The sequence below is a fragment of the Rattus norvegicus genome, chromosome 13, assembly GCF_036323735.1.
Source record: "Rattus norvegicus strain BN/NHsdMcwi chromosome 13, GRCr8, whole genome shotgun sequence".
Taxonomy (NCBI): domain Eukaryota; kingdom Metazoa; phylum Chordata; class Mammalia; order Rodentia; family Muridae; genus Rattus; species Rattus norvegicus.
The window spans coordinates 66,428,299-66,451,133 of record NC_086031.1 but is presented as its reverse complement, the minus strand read 5'-3'; the positions used below and the strand labels follow the sequence as shown (position 1 = coordinate 66,451,133).

The 22,835-nt window shown below is 39.6% G+C and overlaps 2 protein-coding genes across 9 annotated transcripts in view; one reads left to right on the top strand and one right to left on the bottom strand.

Annotated features, from left to right (window-relative positions):
* Edem3 (ER degradation enhancing alpha-mannosidase like protein 3) overlaps positions 1–22,835 on the bottom strand; it is a 67,475-nt gene that overhangs the window by 19,363 nt on the left and 25,277 nt on the right. For all 8 annotated transcript variants that reach the window (XM_039090448.2, XM_006249985.4, XM_039090449.2 and 5 more), the window contains exons 7-13: positions 17,556–17,690; positions 15,937–16,042; positions 9,308–9,405; positions 6,897–7,022; positions 6,634–6,717; positions 3,678–3,761; positions 2,945–3,069 (exon numbers count right to left, since the gene is read on the bottom strand). In XM_039090448.2, coding sequence (XP_038946376.1) covers positions 2,945–3,069; positions 3,678–3,761; positions 6,634–6,717; positions 6,897–7,022; positions 9,308–9,405; positions 15,937–16,042; positions 17,556–17,690 — 758 coding nt within the window. The remainder of the gene's footprint in view (positions 1–2,944; positions 3,070–3,677; positions 3,762–6,633; positions 6,718–6,896; positions 7,023–9,307; positions 9,406–15,936; positions 16,043–17,555; positions 17,691–22,835) is intronic.
* On the top strand, positions 4,327–6,244 carry Rpl23al9 (ribosomal protein L23A like 9). Its single transcript, XM_063272742.1, has one exon. The coding sequence runs from the start codon at positions 5,688–5,690 to the stop codon at positions 6,156–6,158; it is 471 nt and encodes a 156-aa protein (XP_063128812.1). The 5' UTR covers positions 4,327–5,687; the 3' UTR covers positions 6,159–6,244.

Sequence of the window (22,835 nt, the reverse complement as noted above, 5' to 3'; positions counted from 1 at the left end):
AAAATTTTCTTCTTGAAAAGTGTGTGAGTGTGTGTGTGTGTGTGTGTGTGTGTGTGTGTGTGTGTGTGTGTGTGTGTTTTACATGAGGATGCCTGTGACTTACTCCTGTCAGTAGATCTGTAGGGGAATATGTACCCAAAACCAACAGTCTGTCATTAAAAGTTCTTGTAGGGGGACTGGTCATAATCCCAATCCAAAATTCTTCCTCCTCAATTAGAGAAATTATATTTCTCTAAGCTGCAGGACACTGAGTAAATTTATGCTTTAAAAAATCAGCTTCTCAAGACCAAGGCAAAAAATATGTTTATTAGCAGCCTAGAACTCAGTATCTGAGACTAGCTGGGTCTGTCACAAATTCAGTATGAGTTCAACCAAATATAGCTACTGAAACAAAAACAAAACAAAAACAAACATGAAGGCAGTTAATACACATAATAAGACTACATGAGTCCACATCACTATGGTGCTATTTCCTGTGCTGGGCATATCCTGAGTATAATTGTGTGTGCACACACGCATGCATGTGATGTGCGGGTGCGCATGGGTGTGCAGCTTTTATTTCAAAGCTGAGGATGAAATCCAGGACTTGGGGTTGGGGATTTAGCTCAGTGGTAGAGCGCTTGCCTAGCAAGCGCAAGGCCCTGGGTTCGGTCCCCAGCTCTGAAAAAAAAAAAAAAAAAAAGAAGGAAAAGAAATCCAGGACTTAACTCAAGCTAGGTAGGTTCTCCCACCAATCTACATCCCAGCCCATATAATACAAGAGATACTCTCTATACGGAACCACAATCAGGAAGGAGCAAGTCTAGCAACAACACCATAAAAGGAGAGGCGAGTAGCAAGGTAAAGAAAGGTTGGTAAATTCTGGAAAAGGAAACATCCTAACAGAATAACCCACCTCTCCTCTAACTCCCCACCATGTTCTGTTTGCAGCATTTATCATGGGCTTCTAACCTCTCCACACAGCCACCCTGCTCACCAACCAGAAGCACTGGAGGGCCAGGACTGCATCTCATCTGTCAACTCTAACACGTAGGTGCAGAGCCTGGCACAAAGTAGGTGCTTAACTATTGTCCTCTGAACAGACTGCTGCTATCACATGGCTGTCTGTGCCAATGTGTTGATTACAATTCTCACTTAGCCTTATCAAATGCCTTGGAAGCAAATCTCTTATTTTCCCCCTAGGGTTGTTCCTCTTTAAAATGAGGATTATGAAGGGTTTATACTTCCAAGGGCTGCTGGATCAAATGAATCAAACATATAACATGCTCAGAAGAGCTCCTGGACCACAGGAAGTGTTTGTTTTCCTTTTCTGCTGTTGTTTGTGTGTCCACTTCCCAAAACCAGTTAACTATTTTGCAAACACTCTGAGAGAGGGACCAACGGCCAGTGTTGTAGAGTGTGAGCACTGTGTTCCTCATGTCTTCAGTGCTGTGGGAGGGAGTGTGAGCACTGTGTTCCTCATGTCTTCAGTGCTGTGGGAGTGTGAGCACTGTGTTCCTCATGTCTTCAGTGCTGTGGGAGGGAGTGTGAGCACTGAGTTCCTCATGTCTTCAGTGCTGTGGGAGTGTGAGCGCTGTGTTCCTCATGTCTTCAGTGCTGTGGGAGTGTGAGCGCTGTGTTCCTCATGTCTTCAGTGCTGTGAGAGTGTGAGCGCTGTGTTCCTCATGTCTTCAGTGCTGTGGGAGTGTGAGCACTGTGTTCCTCATGTCTTCAGTGCTGTGAGAGTGTGAGCGCTGTGTTCCTCATGTCTTCAGTGGTGTGGGAGGGAGTGTGAGCACTGTGTTCCTCATGTCTTCAGTGCTGTGGGAGGGAGTGTGAGCACTGTGTTCCTCATGTCTTCAGTGCTGTGGGAGGGAGTGTGAGCACTGTGTTCCTCATGTCTTCAGTGCTGTGGGAGGGAGTGTGAGCACTGTGTTCCTCATGTCTTCAGTGTTGTAGAGTGTGAGCACTGTGTTCCTCATGTCTTCAGTGCTGTGAGAGTGTGAGCACTGTGTTCCTCATGTCTTTAGTGCTGTGGGAGGAAGTGTGAGCACTGTGTTCATCTTCAGGGCTGTGAGAGTGTGAACATTGTGTTCCTCGTGTCATCAGAGTTGTAAGAGTGTAAGTGCTGTGTTCCACATATCTTCAGTCTCTTTGCCTAGAACATTTTTCACTCTGTCTCCTACTCTTCCTCTTGCTCATCTGTCAGGACTCAGAATCCTCCAGAAGCATTTCAGTGAACACCACATCCCACCCTGCATCTCGTGCCCCTTCCAAATGGTTCTCAGCACGTTTGAAAAGTCTGTTTACATATCTTGTCTTCACTGACCAGAGGCTAAAAGACGTACCTTTATATGTCTAATCTTTTTTTTAAAGAATCATTTATTTATATGAGTACTCTACAGTTCTCTTCAGACACACCAGGAAAAAGCATCAGATCCCATTACAGATGGATCTGAGCCACCATGTGGTTGCTGGGATTTGAACTCAGGACCTCTGGAAGAGCAGTCAGTACTCTTACCCACTGAGCCAGCTCTCCAGCCCTATGTGTCTAATCTTTAAAACTAGTATAATGAATGCTGGCACAAAATGGGTTTTAGGAGTAGTTATGAAATGGACGTTTGCTAACCAAATGAACGAACAAACTTCAGTGCTCATTCAGGGATAGGAAGTGATCTAGGAACAGCAGAAGTGTAAGTGATGGCCACACCGTTCAATGCGTGTGCCCTTATGTGAGTACTTCACGGCACCACATCTATCTAGTAGTGAAACAGACCCTAGCACTATGACCAAAACAAAACAAACCATGGCTTGTCAAACTACTTTAAATGAGCAGATCAAAGAGTGTTTTAAAAACAAAAACAAGCACAATGAACTAAGGTTTGCATCCTCAGATGCTCTAGCACTCAGGGTCTCTGTATGTCGTGCTGTGACCCCTGCTAAGGAAGGGATGGTGCTTGTTTACCTGTCCTCATGACTCCCAGTGCGAACATCCTTCATGGCAGCAAATCCGCAAGGCACTCGAGCGTATTTATTCAAATTTTCAATAAGTGTTTTCCCTACTTCAAGGTAGTAAGGGTCTCCTGTAGCCTATCAAATAGGATAACACATGTATGTACAGACAGATCATATATGCTGCCACACACCCGTTCATCCACCCAGTAATTACTGAGTGCCTACTAGATGCCAGGCCTTGTGTTGGGCCCCAGCACACATTACACAGGAAATAGGTTTGGAGATAGAACTCCAGTCAACTGAAACCATCACCTTAGCCTTTAAGTTACATTTCTAAATGCTCAAAAGAGCTCCGGTTGAAGGGAAGAGACTTGCTTCAGGATGCAGATGCTCAATATAAAGTTGCTGGGTTTTGTTTGTTTGTTTTCCTTTTTCTTGTGACCCCTCTTCTTTACAGCAGAGATGTTTACAGTGTTCAGAAGGGTTAATTTATAGCATAGTTAGGACCTCAATTTCCTGTGTCTTCTGTTTGGAACTACAGCCTCTACCTCGGGTCTTCAGAATTATATTTGAAAAGGCATTAAGTTCACATCAAATCTAACATCTTTCTATAATTTTATGGGCTAAGTGAACACAAATCATGATATGTCTAACATTATAACCATAAATATTATTTTTTATTATAAAAGGGCAAGAGAGACAACTAGATGTAGGGAAAGGCCAAGAGTGGTAAGTTATCTTACCTTATATAAGAAGTAGGTACTCTCTGCAAACTCTGGCCTTAGAGGGTGCTGAGCCCAGTGAACCCTGAAATCTGTAGTAAATGCCTGTAAAGAACAGCACAGAAGCATTAAAATGTGACTGAAAATAAACAATCAGTCCTAGAATACAAAGAAAATATATAAAAGATAAAAGTAATTAATATTCAAGTCACGGTAAATTTATATCCATAAAATATTATTGTTACTAAAATATTAATTCATTTTTAGAAAGACTGCTTAGCCGAGCTTAATGAGCTTTTTTCTGTGTGAGCATGTTCATGTATGTGTGTGATCACAGAAACACGCATGGAGGGCAACCCTTGTGCTCCTCAGTGCCTTCCACCTGGCCAGTGAGTCCCAGAGTCACCAGGTATGCGCCACCCTGGGTTATAGGGACTGAACTCAGGTCTTCACGCTTGCATGGAGCACTTCACCAACTGACCCATCTGCACAGCCCTACGTTAACTTGCAAATAACCAACTGGACCAAAGACAAAATCAGAAAAACTCAATGACACTTAGTCGTGGCGCTAAATACATCCTATGTTGTTAATAACTGTATTTTCCTTTTGTTTCTTCCGTTTCCCTCTGGATTATTTATCTGCTGTTCTCATTTCCTTTTAATCTTTTTAGTAGACAAACCTGTGTCTGCGGTGCACAGGACACTGTTTTCATGTACCCATACACGGTGAAGCACTAAGTCAGGTAAGTCATATACACTTTATCTAACAACATATTTTGAGGACAATTAAACTTTACTCTTCTATATATTTTCTGTTCTTTTTTATCTTAGGTACTTTCAAAAATATGTTTTTATTGTAGCCTATTTTCTTTTATAATAATGCCAAATCCTCTGTGAAATGAATCAAGGACTTACTTAAAATTAGACTATTTGAAATTTAATCAATAACAGCCAACAGTGTTCTTTAACTTTTTATCTTATGTGCATGTCTGTGCTGACCGCCCTAGAAGTGGAGCTGCAGACGGTTGTGAATGCCATGTGAGACTGGGAATGGAGCCTGGGTCCTCTGGGAGAGCAGCCACTGATCTGTCTGTGAGTCCCGGTGGCCAATAGGGCTTTTGGTTTTTTGTTTTTTTTGTTTTTGTTTTTGTTTTTGTTTTTTTTTTTTTGGTGTGTGTGGTTTTGTTTGTTTTAATAATAAAAGATAGAGAAAAACTTCATCTGTGATCAGTGAATTTAATTGAAACCTCAAGGAACTCAGCATGAAGATGAGCTTTGTGCCATTCTAAGCCTTGCCCTGAAGGTTAAGAAAACTATACTTTCCATAGCTAATGTCTTAGGAACCTAAGTGAATGGAAACCTTAGGTATTTCGGAGAACAAAAGGCTAAGGCTACACACAGGGCACAAGGTTTATAAAGGTATATCTCTAGAAAGAAAAAAAGAGCAAGCATTCAGTTACCTTTTCAAATCAATGTAGCAAAGACATCTATTATGAATGTAATGTTGTTTTTAAAAAGTCATTTTCAGTCAGTGGGAAGACATCATCAGTATCTTTAGGATGAGTGCTTGATGACTGAGATTACATCTAAAGTACATAGCTTTGGGGCTGGGGATTTAGCTCAGTGGTAGAGCGCTTGCCTAGGAAGCGCAAGGCCCTGGGTTCGGTCCCCAGCTCCGAAAAAAAGAACCAAAAAAAAAAAAAAAAAGTACATAGCTTTAAAACATGAATGATAAGATGCCCCTGGCTGGTGTGCAGCATAAGTCAGAATGAAGGCCAGCAAGAGGGCTCAGCTAGTCAGAAGGTTTGCCGTGTAAGCCTGATGCCCTAAGTTCAATCCCTGGAACCCACAGAAAAGCCAAAAGAGAAAGGTGACTTCACAATACTTCAATGAGATGAGTTAAAACAGGCTGAGAAACAGTAAGTCTGCACCTTTAGAGCAGTGTCACCATGATTCTAAGTTAGACCTCTCAATACATAAAGAAAAGCAAAATATAGATGTAAATAAAAATAAATGTAGCTTTTTGCCAAGATGGCGCCGAAAGCGAAGAAGGAAGCTCCTGCCCCTCCCAAAGCCGAAGCCAAAGCGAAGGCCTTGAAAGCTAAGAAGGCAGTGCTGAAAGGTGTCCACAGTCACAAAAAGAAGAAGACCCGAACGTCACCCACTTTCCGGCGGCCCAAGACCCTGCGGCTCCGGAGGCAGCCAAAATATCCTCGAAAGAGTGCACCCAGGAGAAACAAGCTTGACCACTATGCTATCATCAAATTCCCACTGACCACCGAGTCGGCTATGAAGAAAATAGAGGACAACAACGCGCTTGTGTTCACTGTGGATGTTAAGGCCAACAAGCACCAGGTCAAACAGGCCGTGAAGAAACTCTATGACATAGATGTGGCCAAAGTCAATACAATGATACGGCCTGACGGAGAGAAGAAGGCGTATGTTCACTTGGCTCCTGATTACGACGCTCTAGATGTTGCCAACAAGATTGGGATCATCTAAAGTGAGTCCAGATGGTTAACTCTAAATATATACTTTTTTTTCCACCATAAAAAAAAATAAATGTAAAGGAGTAAACATGTCTTAAAGATGAAGACTGTTAAAATGTAATCAATAACAACCAACAGTACTCTTACATTTTTTATTTTATGTGTATAGTGTTTAGCCTGTGTGTATATCTGTGCTGAATCCCCTGGATTTGGAGTTAAAGATGGTTGGGAGGGGCTGGGGATTTAGCTCAGTGGTAGAGCGCTTACCTAGGAAGCGCAAGGCCCTGGGTTCGGTCCCCAGCTCCGAAAAAAAAGAACCAAAAAAAAAAAAAAAAAAGATGGTTGTGAATAGCCATGTGGAGCTTTAAATTAGAAATTTAATATATACTAAATTAATATACTTATCTATTATTTAGACATATTTTATACATTTAATGTATAATTAATTTAACACACACAGTGTGTGTAGGAGGTCAACTATAGCTTACCTCTGGTAGGAAGTTGTGTTTTTTAATCACCTGGTATAACATTTCATGAGTTTCAATAGCAGGTCTAATATCACCCTTTAAAACCTAGGCGTAAACAAGGAAATCATTTAGTAAAGCATGAATTAAGTTCATCTATAATCATAACATTACAAGGTTAGTACAACATTGAAATGATCCTATTTTTATCATTTGGATTTTAGAGATCACAAATGCACTTAATTAAAATAAATTTATTTTAATATGAAGAAAATGGGTTTCTTTACCTGCAAACCTGGAAAGAAGGCAAGCAGTGCGTCCATCCAGGTCCGGGCATTGAGCATTGGTTTGTGGATATGCACATCGAGCAGGAGAGGGGGCTGGCTAATATACCTCATTATGGCATCATAATGCTGGAAGAGCATAACAAAATGCTCATGAAAGGAGATGTAAAAATATAATACAGTAAAATAATTACGCCTGAATATATATAGATATACACATAGATTCCTTATATGTCAATTGATCATGTAAATATTTAGGTGAGAGAAACTATATAAACTGCTCTATATTTTCTCAGTCATATAAGTATGGGTATAGCTCAATGGAAGGACAGTTGTCTAGCATGTGCAAGGTGTCAAACCTACGGCATGGGTGCACATGCATACACAGAAAGAGAGAGAGACACACACACACGGGGGTGTGGAGGAGAACAACTCATACAAACAGCTACTAAGTGTTGAACGAGAGAGACAGAGGGAAGGGGGAGAGAGAGAGACAACAGCTCTACTAAGGTATTGAACAAGACTGAAGCAGTGAGTGGTAAGCGCCCACAATGCCAACCCGGGGAGGCTGAGATAGAGGAACAAGAGTCCAAAGGTACATTCAAGATCCTCTATCTTTCCAAGGCAGAATGTTAAAGCCTATAACCAGCATACGACTTCCGGGGGTTTGCTGCACAAACGTGAGACCCGAGTTCAGACACCTAGCATCCACATAAAAAAGACAGGCACAGCACCATTCTCTAACCCAGTGGCTTAGGAGGTAGAGACAGGAAGACCCCTTGCTGGCCCAGCCAGCCTAGACAAATCGAGGACCTTTGGGCCTGGCAAAGAGATCCTGAGATCCTCACTAGGGTGAGGCTTGCAGCAGTTGATGACAACATTCAACATGAGCTTCTGGCCTCCACACGCACGCACAGACACTTGAGCATATATGAACACATACATAAAGCCAAAGTGGGGTAGGGTCTTCTGGGAAACAGATCTAAGCATCTTTACCTACTGTGTGATCAGCACATGGTTAGTATGCCTGTGTGGCCCACTGACATTCTCTGGTCCCCTTGGAACAAAATCACAGTTTTCATCTTACCTAGAACTGTGGGGCCTTCTCAGCTAACCCAACATTCTGATACTACAACCACAACTAATACACGTCCCTGTCACCACTCCCGAGGTCTGCTACCTCTGCCTTTTCTGTTATTGAGATTCCTTTTCCCCTTCTTCTAACAGCTTCTCTTATAAATGCCTCACTTTTGAAAACAAGACAAGTTGTATTAATGAACCAATGAAAATAAGTTACCGACTTAATTTATTTCTAAGAAGAAAACAAAATCTTACTTTGACAGTTTTTTGAGTACTCAAAAATGTACTGGGATTTTGTATTTTTTATTTATTTTTATTTTATGTGTGTTTTATGTGAGTGCCTGAATGCATATCTGTGCACCACATGCATGCTTGGTGCCTAGAAAAGTCCCACGAAGACCACGATCACTGGGAGCTAGAGTTAAGGGGGTTATGAGCAGCCATGTGGGGGTTGGGAACTGAACCCAAGTTCTCAGTCAAATAGCGAGTGCTCTAACCACTGCGACATCTCCTCAGCCCCAATCTAAGCTGTGCGGCCAGCTCACCTGCTATTTAATCACTGTTACTGACAGTGTTTCGTTAGCCATGCTCTAATCACTGTGTATAAAAACTTTTGTAATCTCCAAAAAGGCAACCAGAGATGCTCACAAAATCAGTATGCTGCCCAAACAGGATATAAACCAAGATCTCTCTACTGCTTTTAACTACATTATCAAAACATAACACATATAAAATGCACATGAACTGATGGGTGGGCAAAAATAAAAGGAAATTGTGTCTAAATGAATAGACCGACACAGACATGATTGATGAGTTTGCTACAGTAACTTAACTTGCTTCAATTACAAAACCCACTGTGTATCTAACCATCTCCTTCCCAAAGCCTCTATGTGTGGTTCTTACGGTCCAGTCAGAAGACACCATCTTTTGAAATGTATATGCACTACCCAAACCCTGATTGGGTATGATCAAAGACTAGGCCAAACGTCCAACATTTCAAATAGAACTGGAATCCAAAAAGAGAAAGCTAGCTCTGTCGCATTCCAGTGACTGCCTTCTTCGTTCAAAACAAGATTAGGGAAAGCCCAATCTGTCTATTTTGACATACATTGCCAGATCTAGAAATTTCCTGACAGAAGTTGAGAAGACTGTTTTGTGGATGTGTCCCACCCACTTGCACACTGCTTTGCCCAACGTCATCAGTTAGAGCTGACAAAACACTAAACACATTTTTAGACAAACTGTTTTAAGAACATCATTTAGCTTGCTAAATTTTCATCATCTTGAACTTGTGAAATTAGCTACAAAATTATTAGGAAAATAAATCAACTTACTGTATTAAATCTTTCCAGAAAACTGTCATCTCCGAGCAAGACATAGGCTTTCAACAGATACTCATAATATGAGTCGATCCCTGCTCCAACTCCACTGTCTATAGGAAACACACATAAAGGTGGTCCTTTATTAAACATGTCTGAAAACTCGAGAGTTCAAACAAGGACACTAGAGCAGCGGAATGAAAATTACATGCCAACATGAAATTCGTTCCTGTACCAACTGCACATCTCTAGAATTGCAGCCCTCTGCTGTGTGAGTGACAGCTCCCTTGGCGATTGTTTGAAGTTGCTCTATGACACTGGTTACAATCTTTCTTATTTAGAAAAAGAGCTATCATCATGTCTACACTATGTAGGAGGACAAGTTAACAGTGATTTATCCAACACAAATTGAAAAAATTAAAAAAAATAGAAACCAAATTTTAGCAATTAAAAACATTTTAAATTTAAAAGATCCAAAAAAATGCTGAAGAAAAGAAGAAAATTTAGACCTAAAATTATAACATTTTTGTAAGTTTTTCATTGTTTTTGTTATTTACAACTTTCTAAAAATAAAGGATAGACCACATGTTAAGGGCAAATTTTTAACAGGAAAATAAAAAGAGTTATATTTAAAAAACTTGATGGAAAGTAACTTAAGCCAAGAATTATACACAGCCAAGCCATCGCTCTAATATTAAAATAATTAAGAACTATAGAAATACAGCTTTGGTGCCCAGGAAAGACTACTGCACATAGTTTATGTACTGTAAAATCACCTCTGTTATCTGAACACGGGTTTCAAGACTCATGGGGACGCCAGAATCCCAAGACACTCAAGTGCCATTTTAATGGTATAGCCTGGCGTGGCCTCACATGCTTTGAGCAACCTCCAAATACATTTTAACACAAAGTACAATGTACAGGCAACATAAATGCTTACTCTACTGCATTGTTTACAGATGATAAATCTAGATATGTTTGGAATAGATTCAACTTTCCCCCCGGATATTCTCCACATGCAGGTGATTGAATACTGGAGAAGAACCCATATATACAGAGACTAGTTAACTAAGAGACAATTCATGTATTGTAAGGGATACTCAAAGTAAAAGTAAATACCTCGATGAAGCTTGCTGTTATTCAAACAATGAAGAAGTGAGCATAAGAGGGGAGAAACAGAGAAAGAAAGCAACAAACCCAAAAGAAAACAGAGACGCCATATAGCTACTCACTCAGAACTATCGCCATAACATAAAAGGGTTGGGAGGAGGAGACGAAGGGACCAGAGAGCACATTCAGTTTGTCTCTAGAGACAAAGATATCAAAACCAAGAGGATAAAAACTCGAAGAGAGTAACATATTGAAATAACATAACAGTAGCATACGCCTGTATGTATTAAAATATCAACAAATTAACATATGAGAGAAGGTAAAATCCGTCGATTGTGTGCAATATAAACCACTCATTTACAGCACAGGCCCCTGTAGAGAGGGAAAGCAGGATGAGAAGGTGTGTCTGGTAAATACTGCAAGACAAAATGGAGACAGCTGCTCAGAGAGGGAATTAGAAGTCAAGGGGATCACTGCATTGTGACAAAGGGTTCAGCTAAGAAGAGACAGCAATTAAAAATGAATGCACTCATCGTACCCAATGGAACATATATAAAAATTATTGCTGGTATTATAGGTTAACCAACTAGGTAATTAGTGTGGTCTATACATTATTGATAATTTGGTAGAAATGTAAATTAGTCCAGCCACTATGAAACTCAGTATGGATTTTAAAATGTTAAAGATTTCACTCTTCTGACCAGAAGAAAATATCTTTCCCTTAACTGGCATCTAATACCACTATAATATCCCCCTCTCTGAAGACATAACCCTAAAATCATTTAATAGACAGTGATATTGGAGAGTAGATAAAGCCCATCTTCACCATGAAAACCCAGAGATCACTCATTCAAAGCTGTTCACCAGATGGCATCGATGAGTGTCTGAACTGGAGTTCTAGTCCCATCCTGTGTCTACGAGACAGGAGTGCTCCTTTGGGAAAATAAGAAGTCGGAGCTCTCTTCAGATACTTGCTGGCCAGAAAACCAAGGGTGTATCTGGAACTGCTGCTCAGGGTTTCCTGTCCTGAGCTGCCTGTGTGCAAACTGCTCCCTAAGAATTAAATCAGTTGGGTTGGTCATTCAACTGAAGATGTCACCCCTTACAGTGGCTGATTGGCTGTAAGCCATGCTAAAGAGATGGAGGAAGGATTGTCCCTTTAATAAGATAACGTGCTCTACCCTTCTGCAGAGTCACAGCGGGAGCTTTGGGCTTTGTGAAGAGTAGGCATGGCCTTCAGGTGTCACTGGAGGGGGACCGTAAGGTTTCAAAAGCCCTGCGGTCTGCGGTCGGCATGCAGAACTGTCAGCTGTTCTGCACTATGCTGTGCACCTCCACCATGGTGATAATGGGCTAAGCCTCTGAAGCTCTACACAAGCCCGAGTTAAACGCTTTCTTTTGTAAGAGCCTTGGTCTAGGTGTCTCTTCATAGCAATTAAGCACTAAGATGTGGTATTTAGAAAACGAGAAGCAATGGTTTCTATCACATTTGGAAACCAGGTGTGTGCAGGAAGAGGACCCAGACAGTAAAGGGAGCCTCTCAGGGATGGAGAAAGAGGAAAGAGGGAGAGGGTAAGAGAAAATGACAGAGGAGTGAACACATGTATGTGTGTGTGAAAACGTCACAGTGAATGAAGCCCATTACTTTGTGCAATTAAAATGCACCAATAAGATAAAAAAATTAACTGAGAAAACTGACATGTACAGAACTCTACAAATAACAATTAGGAAAAATATTCTTCCCTAAATCCATAAGAAACATTTATAAAAACTGTCCATGTTTTAGGCCAAAAAAGAACACTTGATAAATTTTAGAGCAGGTATCAGCATAGAGGAACTGTACAGACACCAAATCACAGGTGGAATTGAAAACCATATTTATAAGGTGAAGACCTGCTGACACTTCCTAAGCAGCGAAGTGTGTCTCATGTTACAGATCTGGATCAACCTCAGAGAGTCACAAATGACAATCTTAGTGTGTCTCATGTTACAGATCTCGATCAACTCCAGATAGTCACAAATGACAATCTTAGTATTACTATCATATTAAGGAAATGTTCTTAAAACAAAATAGGGTCAATCAGAGAGAAACTGGTGAGAATGACATTATAAACGAAAAGACCCTAATGGGACAGCAGGCACCATGAACTGGAAGAGGGCACATGGAGGGATACAACACACAAACAACGGCAGTGATATCCGCACAATTCTGCAACTCTTAAAATCACACACTAACCAAATGCAAATGGTAAAAACCACAAAAGCAAATAATTTTAACACAATTAAACAGGGCTGGGAACACAGCTCAGTGGTAGAGCCCTTGCCTAGGTAGGGTAAGGACTTGGATTTGATTCCCTAATACCAACCAAAACAAAAAACCAAAACAAACTAAGACAAAAAACCTCCAAACCTAAACTAAACCACATGGGATGGCATTTTGACACTCACTCGGTTGGACTCCAACAATGTCAAACATATCTTCATATTAACTGGCTTGCTTACTCATCTGGGTGGTTTTGTTTGTTTGTTTGTTTGTTTTTTGGTATTCCTAAAGTACTCTCACACTTTTAAAGGCTGGCAGGATATATAGTGTCAGAGAAGACACTGGCACACGGGTCTCTTACGTGCTGCTAGTGAAGTACATAGCAGTGAGTAGATTGGAACTAGAACTCATATCCTGAAGTAGAGAACATTAACTTACACTGTTATCTAAAACTTTTAGTCCTAGCTATATAGACAAGACAAACTTACGCATGGAGAATGATTAACTTCACAACATTTTAATGTCATCGTCACATCAGCAAAACCTTTAAAAGACATCAAGTGTCCATTAACTGGTTTATTACTGTAGCATTCGAAAGCTGTGAGTCACCTCATCGCACTAAGGATGAGTTCCAGTAATGTATTGCTAAGTGAAAAAAGCCGCACAGGGACGGACAATGTGCTATACTTTAATAGAGCTTAAACAAAATAAAACAAAACAAAACAAAGCAAAAATATACTTTTTGGGAATAGCTAGATGTGAAGATTCTCATTAAGAGACACATTGTAAATGTGTATGTAGCACAGGAATAAGACGGCAAAGTAACAACAAACTAAGAAGTCTGGCTTCTTCACTCGGGAGGGGGAGGCAGCATTGTTAAGGTGGGAGCACAAGGAGCTCGTACAACAGGACCATGTCCAGATGTGACTGCTGCAAACGCTGCTTAGAAGGCACTCGAGTCAGAGGACTAATTAAAATGGGCTGTGCCTGAACCAATGATCATGCCATAAATCAGGAATTACAAGGAATTCAAGAAGATAAAAACCTAAAACAAAAAAAAGTTAAGGAAAATTGCAGAATTATAAAGTTCTCAGGGACCATTTAAACAAACTTAGAAACATTTCTATAATACTAAATATAAGTATTACACTTTTTTTTAGTTGTCCAATTAATAATTACGGGTTCTACTTATTTTAATGTGGGTATTTTTTTAGACACAAACAAAAATGAATAAAACTGAAAAATATAGTTATAACGGGTTCTAGAAGATATTAATGCAGTTCCTGCCAGCTCTTGCTACAGCACTTCTGTGCCAGCAATCATTGGTAGCTCCCAGGAAGGAGTTTATGAGGCACCCCACTTTCACAGCCCCAGGAGCTCTCCAGGCATGAGACCCTGGGGCTACCAGAGTCACTGCTCTAGAAAAATCACTGGCTGCCATCCTTCCCCCTCCTCCCAGTGCAACTCACGTGGAGAGGAAACATTTCCTCTGCCCTTTTTCAGAGTCAGTTGTTCCTACCTCGACAAGATCTGTAACTGAGTCTAATGGAGACCTAACAGGTCTCTTCTTTCTGCTTCCATGGACCAAGCCTCCCTCACAGGTAGAATTTTAACACTGACTTCTGGGCTGGAGGCTCATCTTGCAAATTTGTGCAAAGAATCTGAAACCACTGTTACAAAGCCAAAACTAAGGACACGTTCAAACGAAAACAGAAACCAGAACACTGAATATAAATAAAATTACTGGCACATAGCCTAAGACAGAACAAAGATTAGCAATAAAGCTAACAGCTATTCACATTTTAAATTTTTCTCTTTAAAATATTACAGTGTGTATATTTTATATATTTTTATTGTTAATTATTCTTTACAATAAAAAGAAAAGAAAAAAATCATCTGAATGAGATAACCTAGATTCAAATAAAGCAAATACATCAAATACAAATATGGTCTGTGTTTATTTATATGAGGATTTTAGCTGCTACATTTTCTATTAGCAAGTTACATCCATATACTCTCAGTGGTTAGGAATAGAGTAAAGGACTGGGTAGAGAACTGGGTCACCCTAGAAAGGGGAAATAGACAGTTATGGGTGGGCAGGGTGAGGGGTGGGGAGCTGATATGAAAAGATCAAATGGGGAGGGAGACAGAAGTGGGAGATTAAGGAAGGAATATGGGGAAGAACAAAAAATTTTATAATATTAAATCTAAGCATTACATTTTAATTGTCAGATTAATAAATTTATTAACAAAGACAAATTAATTTTTATTTATACACAAGTACTTAATTTTTATTTATAGACAAACAAGGCAAGCCTTTTGGAAAACAAAGAAACATAAAAGATAACCTCCTTAGAAACATTCCAGTGTATTTTCATCCTACAGTGCTTGTCTAACAGGGAGGTTTTAAAACATAAAATATTCTTTATCTGAGTTCAGATACTATTTGCTCATAACATTATTATGTTTCTTTCCCTGAGTCTAATTAATTTTAAAAACTTAATACTGCAACAATTAGAATGTACATTTCTAAGCTATTATGTTATCACTGAATTCTGTTTTCCAGTCTTATAAATAAAGGTGAAGGGTATCTTTGAAAACAAGTCTCCTGTGTGTTTGTACTATTTTCTCAGGCTAGACTCCAGAAGTAAAGCTATTAGTCAGAGGGACTATCGGTGACTTCTCACAGTAAATGCATACGGCACTTATCCTGTCCTCAGAATTCCGGGAATTTAACCTTCACAGTAACTCAGAAGCAGTACTAATGCCTCACCTTACAGTTGAGGAGACAGACAAGCATAGGTTCCATGATTTGCCCAAGATAGCACAGCTTAAATTCCAACATGACTCTGGAGCCTGTGCTCCAGTCTACTTCTAGAAGTAGAAAACACATACGCACACATACACGCATGCATGATGGGAGAGGGGGGACTGAGATAACATTATTAAATATATCCACTAAACTGTGACATGAAATGAAGTATTCTGATTCCTCAGTCCTCAAGGAAATCAACCCCGGTGTCTCGTTTCTCCTTGTACCTGTTAATGCTATACTCACTAAGTTTATGAGACAATGCTATCTTGACTATTTTCACAAATACTGCATTTACCAACCATCCTGAGGCTGAAGTTTGGATCTAAAAGTCCAGCTTGCGGGGTTAGGGATTTAGCTCAGTGGTAGAGCGCTTGCCTAGCAAGCGCAAGGCCCTGGGTTCGGTCCCCAGCTCCGAAAAAAAAAAAAAAAAAAAAAAAGAAAGTCCAGCTTGCATACCTTTGCGCACCCAGTCTCCAGTATGAATATTGATAGTCACGCCTACTAAATTGCTACTTCGCTGTCTTTTCTCCCAGAGAAAATCAAGAGCTTTTCTTGCATATTCCTATAATTAAAAAACAAAAGCATATTTAAAGAACTTTGTCTTTGGCAAAGACTGGGAAATCCATAAATCAAAGAGGCACAGGATCTTATAAGAATTAAGCAAAATTTCTAAAACAACCACTTATAAATTTCCTTAAAATCTTGCCTTGCTCATTTTCAACCACTTCAGATTAAATGATCTCACTTGGAGAACACCCATGGCCATTTAACCCTTGTAGCATGGGTCATATACATACATATTAACTGCTGACACAATGAAATGCACTTGTTAAAATAATTCTTACCACCTAAGCGCAAAGTGGAAACCTCCTCATCTAGCAAACTTGGAAAAGATTCAGAATTGCTAGGCTATCCTTCAAAGTCATTTCAGATACTGTTTTCTAAGCGAAACATAAATTTATTACTGAAAAGTTAGCAAATCAACTAGGCTACTACTAAGGACTTATCTGTATGCTAACATATATATATACACGGATATAATGTATAATCTTATGACAACTTTCACTTATTTTTATTCACTGGACATTAAATTGAAATTATTTCTTATAAAGCTCTTAGCTTTCGATAAAAGATGTTACAAGTGAAATAGTAAAGGGTAGCTACCAGTAAAATTCTAAATTACTTATAAGGTATGAACTTCTTTAGCAATGCAAGAAAAAATCATTAAACCTAATTTGTTACTTTGAAGATCTGGCAATAGATTCTAAAATCATTTACATTCTCGATGCCAATTTTGCATAGTAATTATATTTCAACAAAGCAGATCACAACTATAATTACATGGTGGATTTTCAAATCTGGAAAACTTGATACTGGCTATACTTCCTTATTCCTATTTTACAGCTGTAAAAAACACAGGTGGAGTAAAACTACAGGTTTACCAACGTTTAAAATTTAATTACAGGACACTAATACAAGGTCTCTGACTTCTCTGTACATTGGTCTACTACTCCTGCCCTGGGCAGGTTAAGGTGGGCATGTAACTAACTAATCTAATGATAATTACATTATAATAAATAATTACATTAGAACTTTTCAATGTAAGCAAGATAAACCCCAATAAAATAGGTGGGGTAATATAAGTCTTTTGAACAGTGGATAACATTTCCTTTGAAATAAACAAATTTACATATTAGACTCTTGATCAAGGATTATATGCAAACTTTACTATTAAATGATTTGTGAAGATTTCAGAAATACAACCAGCCATAAGGAAGTCTAATAAATAAAACACAGGTACCAGGACATCTGTGCTAACAAGGAGTCATTAATTTACATGATGTAGTTAAACAATCTTCTAAGAAGAAAACTGAAATTTTGCTTTATGGTCTGTGAGCAAAAAGTGAACTTCTATCTACTACAGCTGCCTCACGTAACTAACATTTGATTCAATGTACACTGAAGTAATAGTAATACTACAGTTAGAATCCCACTCACTGGCCAAAAGACACATACAGAGAAGGAAGGTTAGCTCCTCCCAAACCCCAGGAGATCAAAGGTCATGCAAAGCCAACCTCGAATACTGTAGCTCCTGTGAACCGACTCAATGCAGCAAACTCAAGGATCAAGGTGCCTGCACAGGCCGTGCAGGTGTCCGTCTCAGTTCCCGTCCGGGCTTCCGGTTTTCTGATGCCAAACTTTAAATTAATCTAAGTACAATAAGAATGTTACCATGAGCAATGTTACCAAGAGACAGATGAATTTATGACCTCTCACTGTCAATCAAGACTTTGTCAGATTGTGAAAATGATTCAGGAAGTGAATGAACAGTAAAATCAGTCTGAGGACATCTGCAGCTCTCCAGTGAACAGGAACATTTATGCTGAGCATACAGAACTCATGGGGTAAATAAGTTCTCATTTATTTTTTTTCTTGATGATGTAATAACACAATATTATAACAATATAATCATTAAAGAATACAGGTTAGATTCACTGTAAAAGAAACTACATTTAATTGAGAATTTGTAAAATCAGTACAATGTTAAGTCCTTCACAGAGAAAAATTTGATTGTAATGGTATATTTAGAAGAGATTAAAATTTGTATAGGTTTTTATAAATTAATTTATCTTTGACCATTTCTATATGTATACAATTCATCCTGCTCACACTCCTCCCCACCCCAATCCTCCTTTCCCCCAGAAAGCCCTCTTTCCACAAACACTATCTCTTATTATAGTCATTATTTATTGTGTTTGGAGAAGGTAGCATGCATGCAGTCCTGAGGAGGCTCAACGGCAGGAGCCTTTATGGTTCACCTCACTGGTCCCTAGCACGTAGTTATAGTTTTGTTCTGTGCCTCGCTGAGTTTATCCAGGGCTGCCCACATGGGTATGGAGCTCTCCTCTGGAGCACAGGGAACTCACCAGTGGCTACATCACTGAGGACAGATTGCCCCCACCTCCAGTGCTGATCAATACTTACTATCCATCATATCAGTGCTTCACAACCTTCCTGATGATCACCCTTTAACACAGCTCCTCATGGTGACCCCAACCATAACATTACTTTCATTGACTATATTTTCTGTTACTGTTATGAGCTATAATATGTAAATATTTGGTGTGCGACCTCTGTGAAAGGATCGTTCAGTGCCCCAGGGGTAGCGACCCAAAAACTGAGAACCACTGTATTATACGTGGTAAGATATAAAGCAATGGATCTTTGCCTTCAAGGAGCCTAAAATCCAGACAGAATAGGATATATATAAAAACAGAGAATTAATAATAACAGAAAAATTGTGAATACATGCAAAAAGAGGGATGGACAAAAATAATGCTAAAATGAAGGAAATAAAGTATCACTGGGTTGGAAGAAGCTGCAAAATTTAAAAAGTGGCTAAGCAGGTCAGGGACCCTATGGAGAACCGATTACTGCCATTCTCTTAAAGCAGTATAACTCCCCAAGCTTTCCCAATGCTCACCCTTACTCTCACTGATAAGTGTAACTCCCACTCTCACCAAAGAAGCTTCTTTTCCACAGATGGCGGCCATTACAGGAAGCCACAACTGGTCAAAATGCAGAACAACTGACCGTAGGGTGCCCAGCTCCAATCAATACTTCTACAACAAACACAAACCCTACACCAAAGGGACCATCTTGGAAGGGTAGACAGATTGTAAGAGTCAGAGGACAAGTAAGTCCTGTGTGAGTCTGTGTCTTCTATGTATGACAGGGAGCTATACCCATGGAATCTCAAACAAGACCCACACATCTGCTGACATTCCAACATAGGTGGGAAAATCTCACAGGACCCCATCCCTAGAGGAAGACCTACAGAAAATTAATGGCTGCTGAAAGAGGTTATTCAATCCCAAGTGGTGAGCCCTAATCAAATACACGTATCAACACTAAATGGACTCAACAGGGTCTCTTTACGTGTGTTTGTGTGTGTGTGTGTGTATGTATGTGTATGTGTGTGTGTGTGTATGTATGTGTGTGTGTGTGTGTGTGTGTGTGTGTGTGTGTAACAATAATTTAAGAGGTCATGAGTTTGAGAGGGAGAAGAGGGACATGAGAAGAGCTGCAGAGAGAAAGGGGGAAATGATGTAAGCAGAGTAGTCGTGTATCAAATTCTCAAAGAATAATGATGATGATGAATCCAAATCATAGTCAAACAAGGAGATTTACCTGAGAATTAGCTTTGAGTATTTAATTAATTTTAAACAAAGGTTATTACAATGTATGGATAAGATTTATATGTGAGTTCTTAACATGACCATGACAGCCATGGCAAGTACTCACAGCCGCTGTAGTTACCTGTACAAGTTACCTGTCAAAATGTCAACATGAGGAGGGGAGGGGCACTGTTAGGTTGTCTCCATGTTCCAATAAATAATGTCCCACCCATGCTCATGTGGCTACCCTCGTAAAACCCAGTGGGACGCACGCACGCACGCATGCACACAGGCGTACAAACACAGTGGGGCAGACAGACAGACAGCCCCTCCATATACACACACAAAATCACAAAAGTGGGAGGGGAACTTTCACTTGTTAAGAAAGAAGAGAGAAGATAACGGGGATGAAAATGCCAAAAAAAAAAAATCATTATATTCATGTATAAAATTTACAAAACAAATTTAACGCCATTAAAGGCTGAGATGGAACCAGTCGGAGTTTGGCACTAGCACAGCATGCAGGATGCCCCACAAATAGAAAAGGTGTTACAAACCAGTAACTCATACAAAAGTATTTCTATCTAGTAAATTCTTCTGCCTTCCAGCCACCGATGTACATTCTATCAAGTACTATGATAACCAAGAGAAACTGATTATATCATTTTCATGAGCAAAAGTAATTAATTAGTAAGTGTGTATTAAGAAGGAAAGGTTGCCTTCTAAAATAATCATTTCAAACTCTTTTAGACACTTCAAGGAATAGGAAAATAACAAGTTTCTTTGTTTATTCTAATATTGGTAATACCTTCTGTTCCAATTTACTGCCTGTCTCTCCGGTTATGGAAAAGAAACATTAGAGAGGGGCTAGGGAGAGAGCTCTGTTGGTAAACTGCTTACACAACAAGCCTGAGGGCTTGAGTTCAACCCAGGTTTGGCCGGTGTACCCATAACCCCAGTGCTGGCGAGGGAAAAACAGGAACTGACCAGTCAGATGGTCAGGCTGAATCAGGAAGTTTCAGGTTCGACAAGAAACTGTCTCAAAAAGATAATGTGGACCACTGAGGAAGACGCTCAAAGATGGCCTCTTTCGTACACATATACACATGCACAACACACACAGACATATACCAACATGCACATACATATATACCTACACACACACACACACACACACACACATACCAACATGCACATACATATATACCTACACACACACACACACACACACACACACACACACACACTCCAGCATGAGCACATGTGCACACACATACATACAAACACACTTAAAAAAATAGGGCAGCAGAGATGAATACTAGCTGTGTTTCCAGAAGACCTAGGTTCATTTCCCAGCACCTACATGGTGGCTCTCAGCTGACTGAAATTCCAATTCCAATAGATCCAATGCCTCTTCTGGGCTCTGTGAACACCAGGCAGGCATACAGTACACATATATACATACAGGCAAAATAACCACACACATAATTTTTAAGTTAAAAAAATGAAAATAAAACAAAAATTAAAAATACTGAAAGTAAATTCAATGTGTACATACTGTTTTAAATAGTTTGCATCTAACTTTAGTAAACTAAGAGATAATGACCAGTTAATAATGCAAATATACTAGCAAACAAAGAAATTCTCATTTAACATGACTGCAATTTCCTCCCTCACCATATTGAGAAAAGAATGATTTTATACAGTGTTGGTATCACACACTATGAAAATAAGGGAGTTTAAAAATATTTTTGGTAGCAATTTGGTAATAAGTACTCAGAGTCTTAAAATGCATTCCATATTTCTTTCTTCTAGTAATGCATCCAAAAGAAAAATAATCAAAGATTTGTAAAAAGATGTATGTAAGATTGTCTATTGACAGGAAAACTATTTAAAATACTAAAATTGGGGCCCGGAGACAGCTCAGTGAGTAAGGTGCTGTCACATGAGCACAAGGACATTATCTGGGAGTGGCTGCATGCTCCTGTAACCCCTTCACTAGTGGGACCCAAACAGGAGAACCCCAGAAGCTTATTAGCAGCTAGCATAAATAAACTAACAAATTCCAGAATCACAGAGACCCTGTCTAGAAAGGAAAAAAAAAGACTGAAATGTCTATCTCAGGTCTCTATATTCAAATCCACACCCCAACATGAACACACAAACTCATGTGCGTATGTGCACATGCTCACACTAACAAGTACATATAATGTGCATACACAGAAGAGAAAAGGATACACACCTGAAAATTTAAATAATATGGGGTTTAATACTACTCTTTCATTAAAGAAAAAGTTCCAGTCATGATATACTAAACTGGTGGAGAAATCAATAGCTATGACCTGTAGTCTGAAAGTACAGATATGACCTATTTGTATCACACTGCTGAACACCTACTCAGGCAACAGTGACTTCATAAATACAGAGAATGAACCTTGCTTGACTTAAATTTTCAGAGAAGTTATACTAGACAGTAGGGATGGTAGGCTTAAAGCATGCAAAAGATAAAAAAATCCCTAGGAGTTCGTGAGAGAACGACATACTGTTTTGGATGGAAAGGTAGTTTCCCTGGGTCCAGGAATACGAAGGTTTGAATATGAATGGCCCCTTAGGCTCATGTTTGACTGCTTGGCCTGCAGTTGGGGAACTACTTGTGAAGGATTAAAGGTGTGGCCTTGTTGGAGGAGGCATGCCACAGTCTCCCCACTTCCTTTATCTCCCTGGCCGCCTCTTTGCAGTTTGGGATATGAGCTCTCAGCCATGATGGACTCTAACCTTTGAAGCCACAAGCTCTAGACCCTTCCCTTCAGGTCACCTTGGCCACAGTGTTCTGTTGCAGCAATAGAAAAGTCACTAAGGACCATGAAAGAACATCAGGAAGTCTACTGCCAAGCTACAAAGATTTCTGGAGTGGAGTCGGAAGAATGGTAAAGTTTTGAAAGCACTTCAATAAAAAAATATGTTTCAGTCATACTATTTTCCCAAGTGTTCTGAATAGTAAGCCTGAGAAAAGAATAACCACATTAAGATACAGTAGTTTATGAATGAAGTTCAGTTGGCTTTATTTTTGGCTGTGAGTCCAGCATTTAAGGGCTGAGCCATCTCTCTAGCCCTAAAACTGGCTTTAATTGCACAGCAGCAGGAGGAAAGGAGAAAGTGAAAGACCTCATGTCCAAC

Bases quoted from the DNA above. Each gene is read 5' to 3' on its own strand.
- Rpl23al9 (XM_063272742.1), top strand. From the start codon at position 5,688: ATGGCGCCGAAAGCGAAGAAGGAAGCTCCTGCCCCTCCCAAAGCCGAA.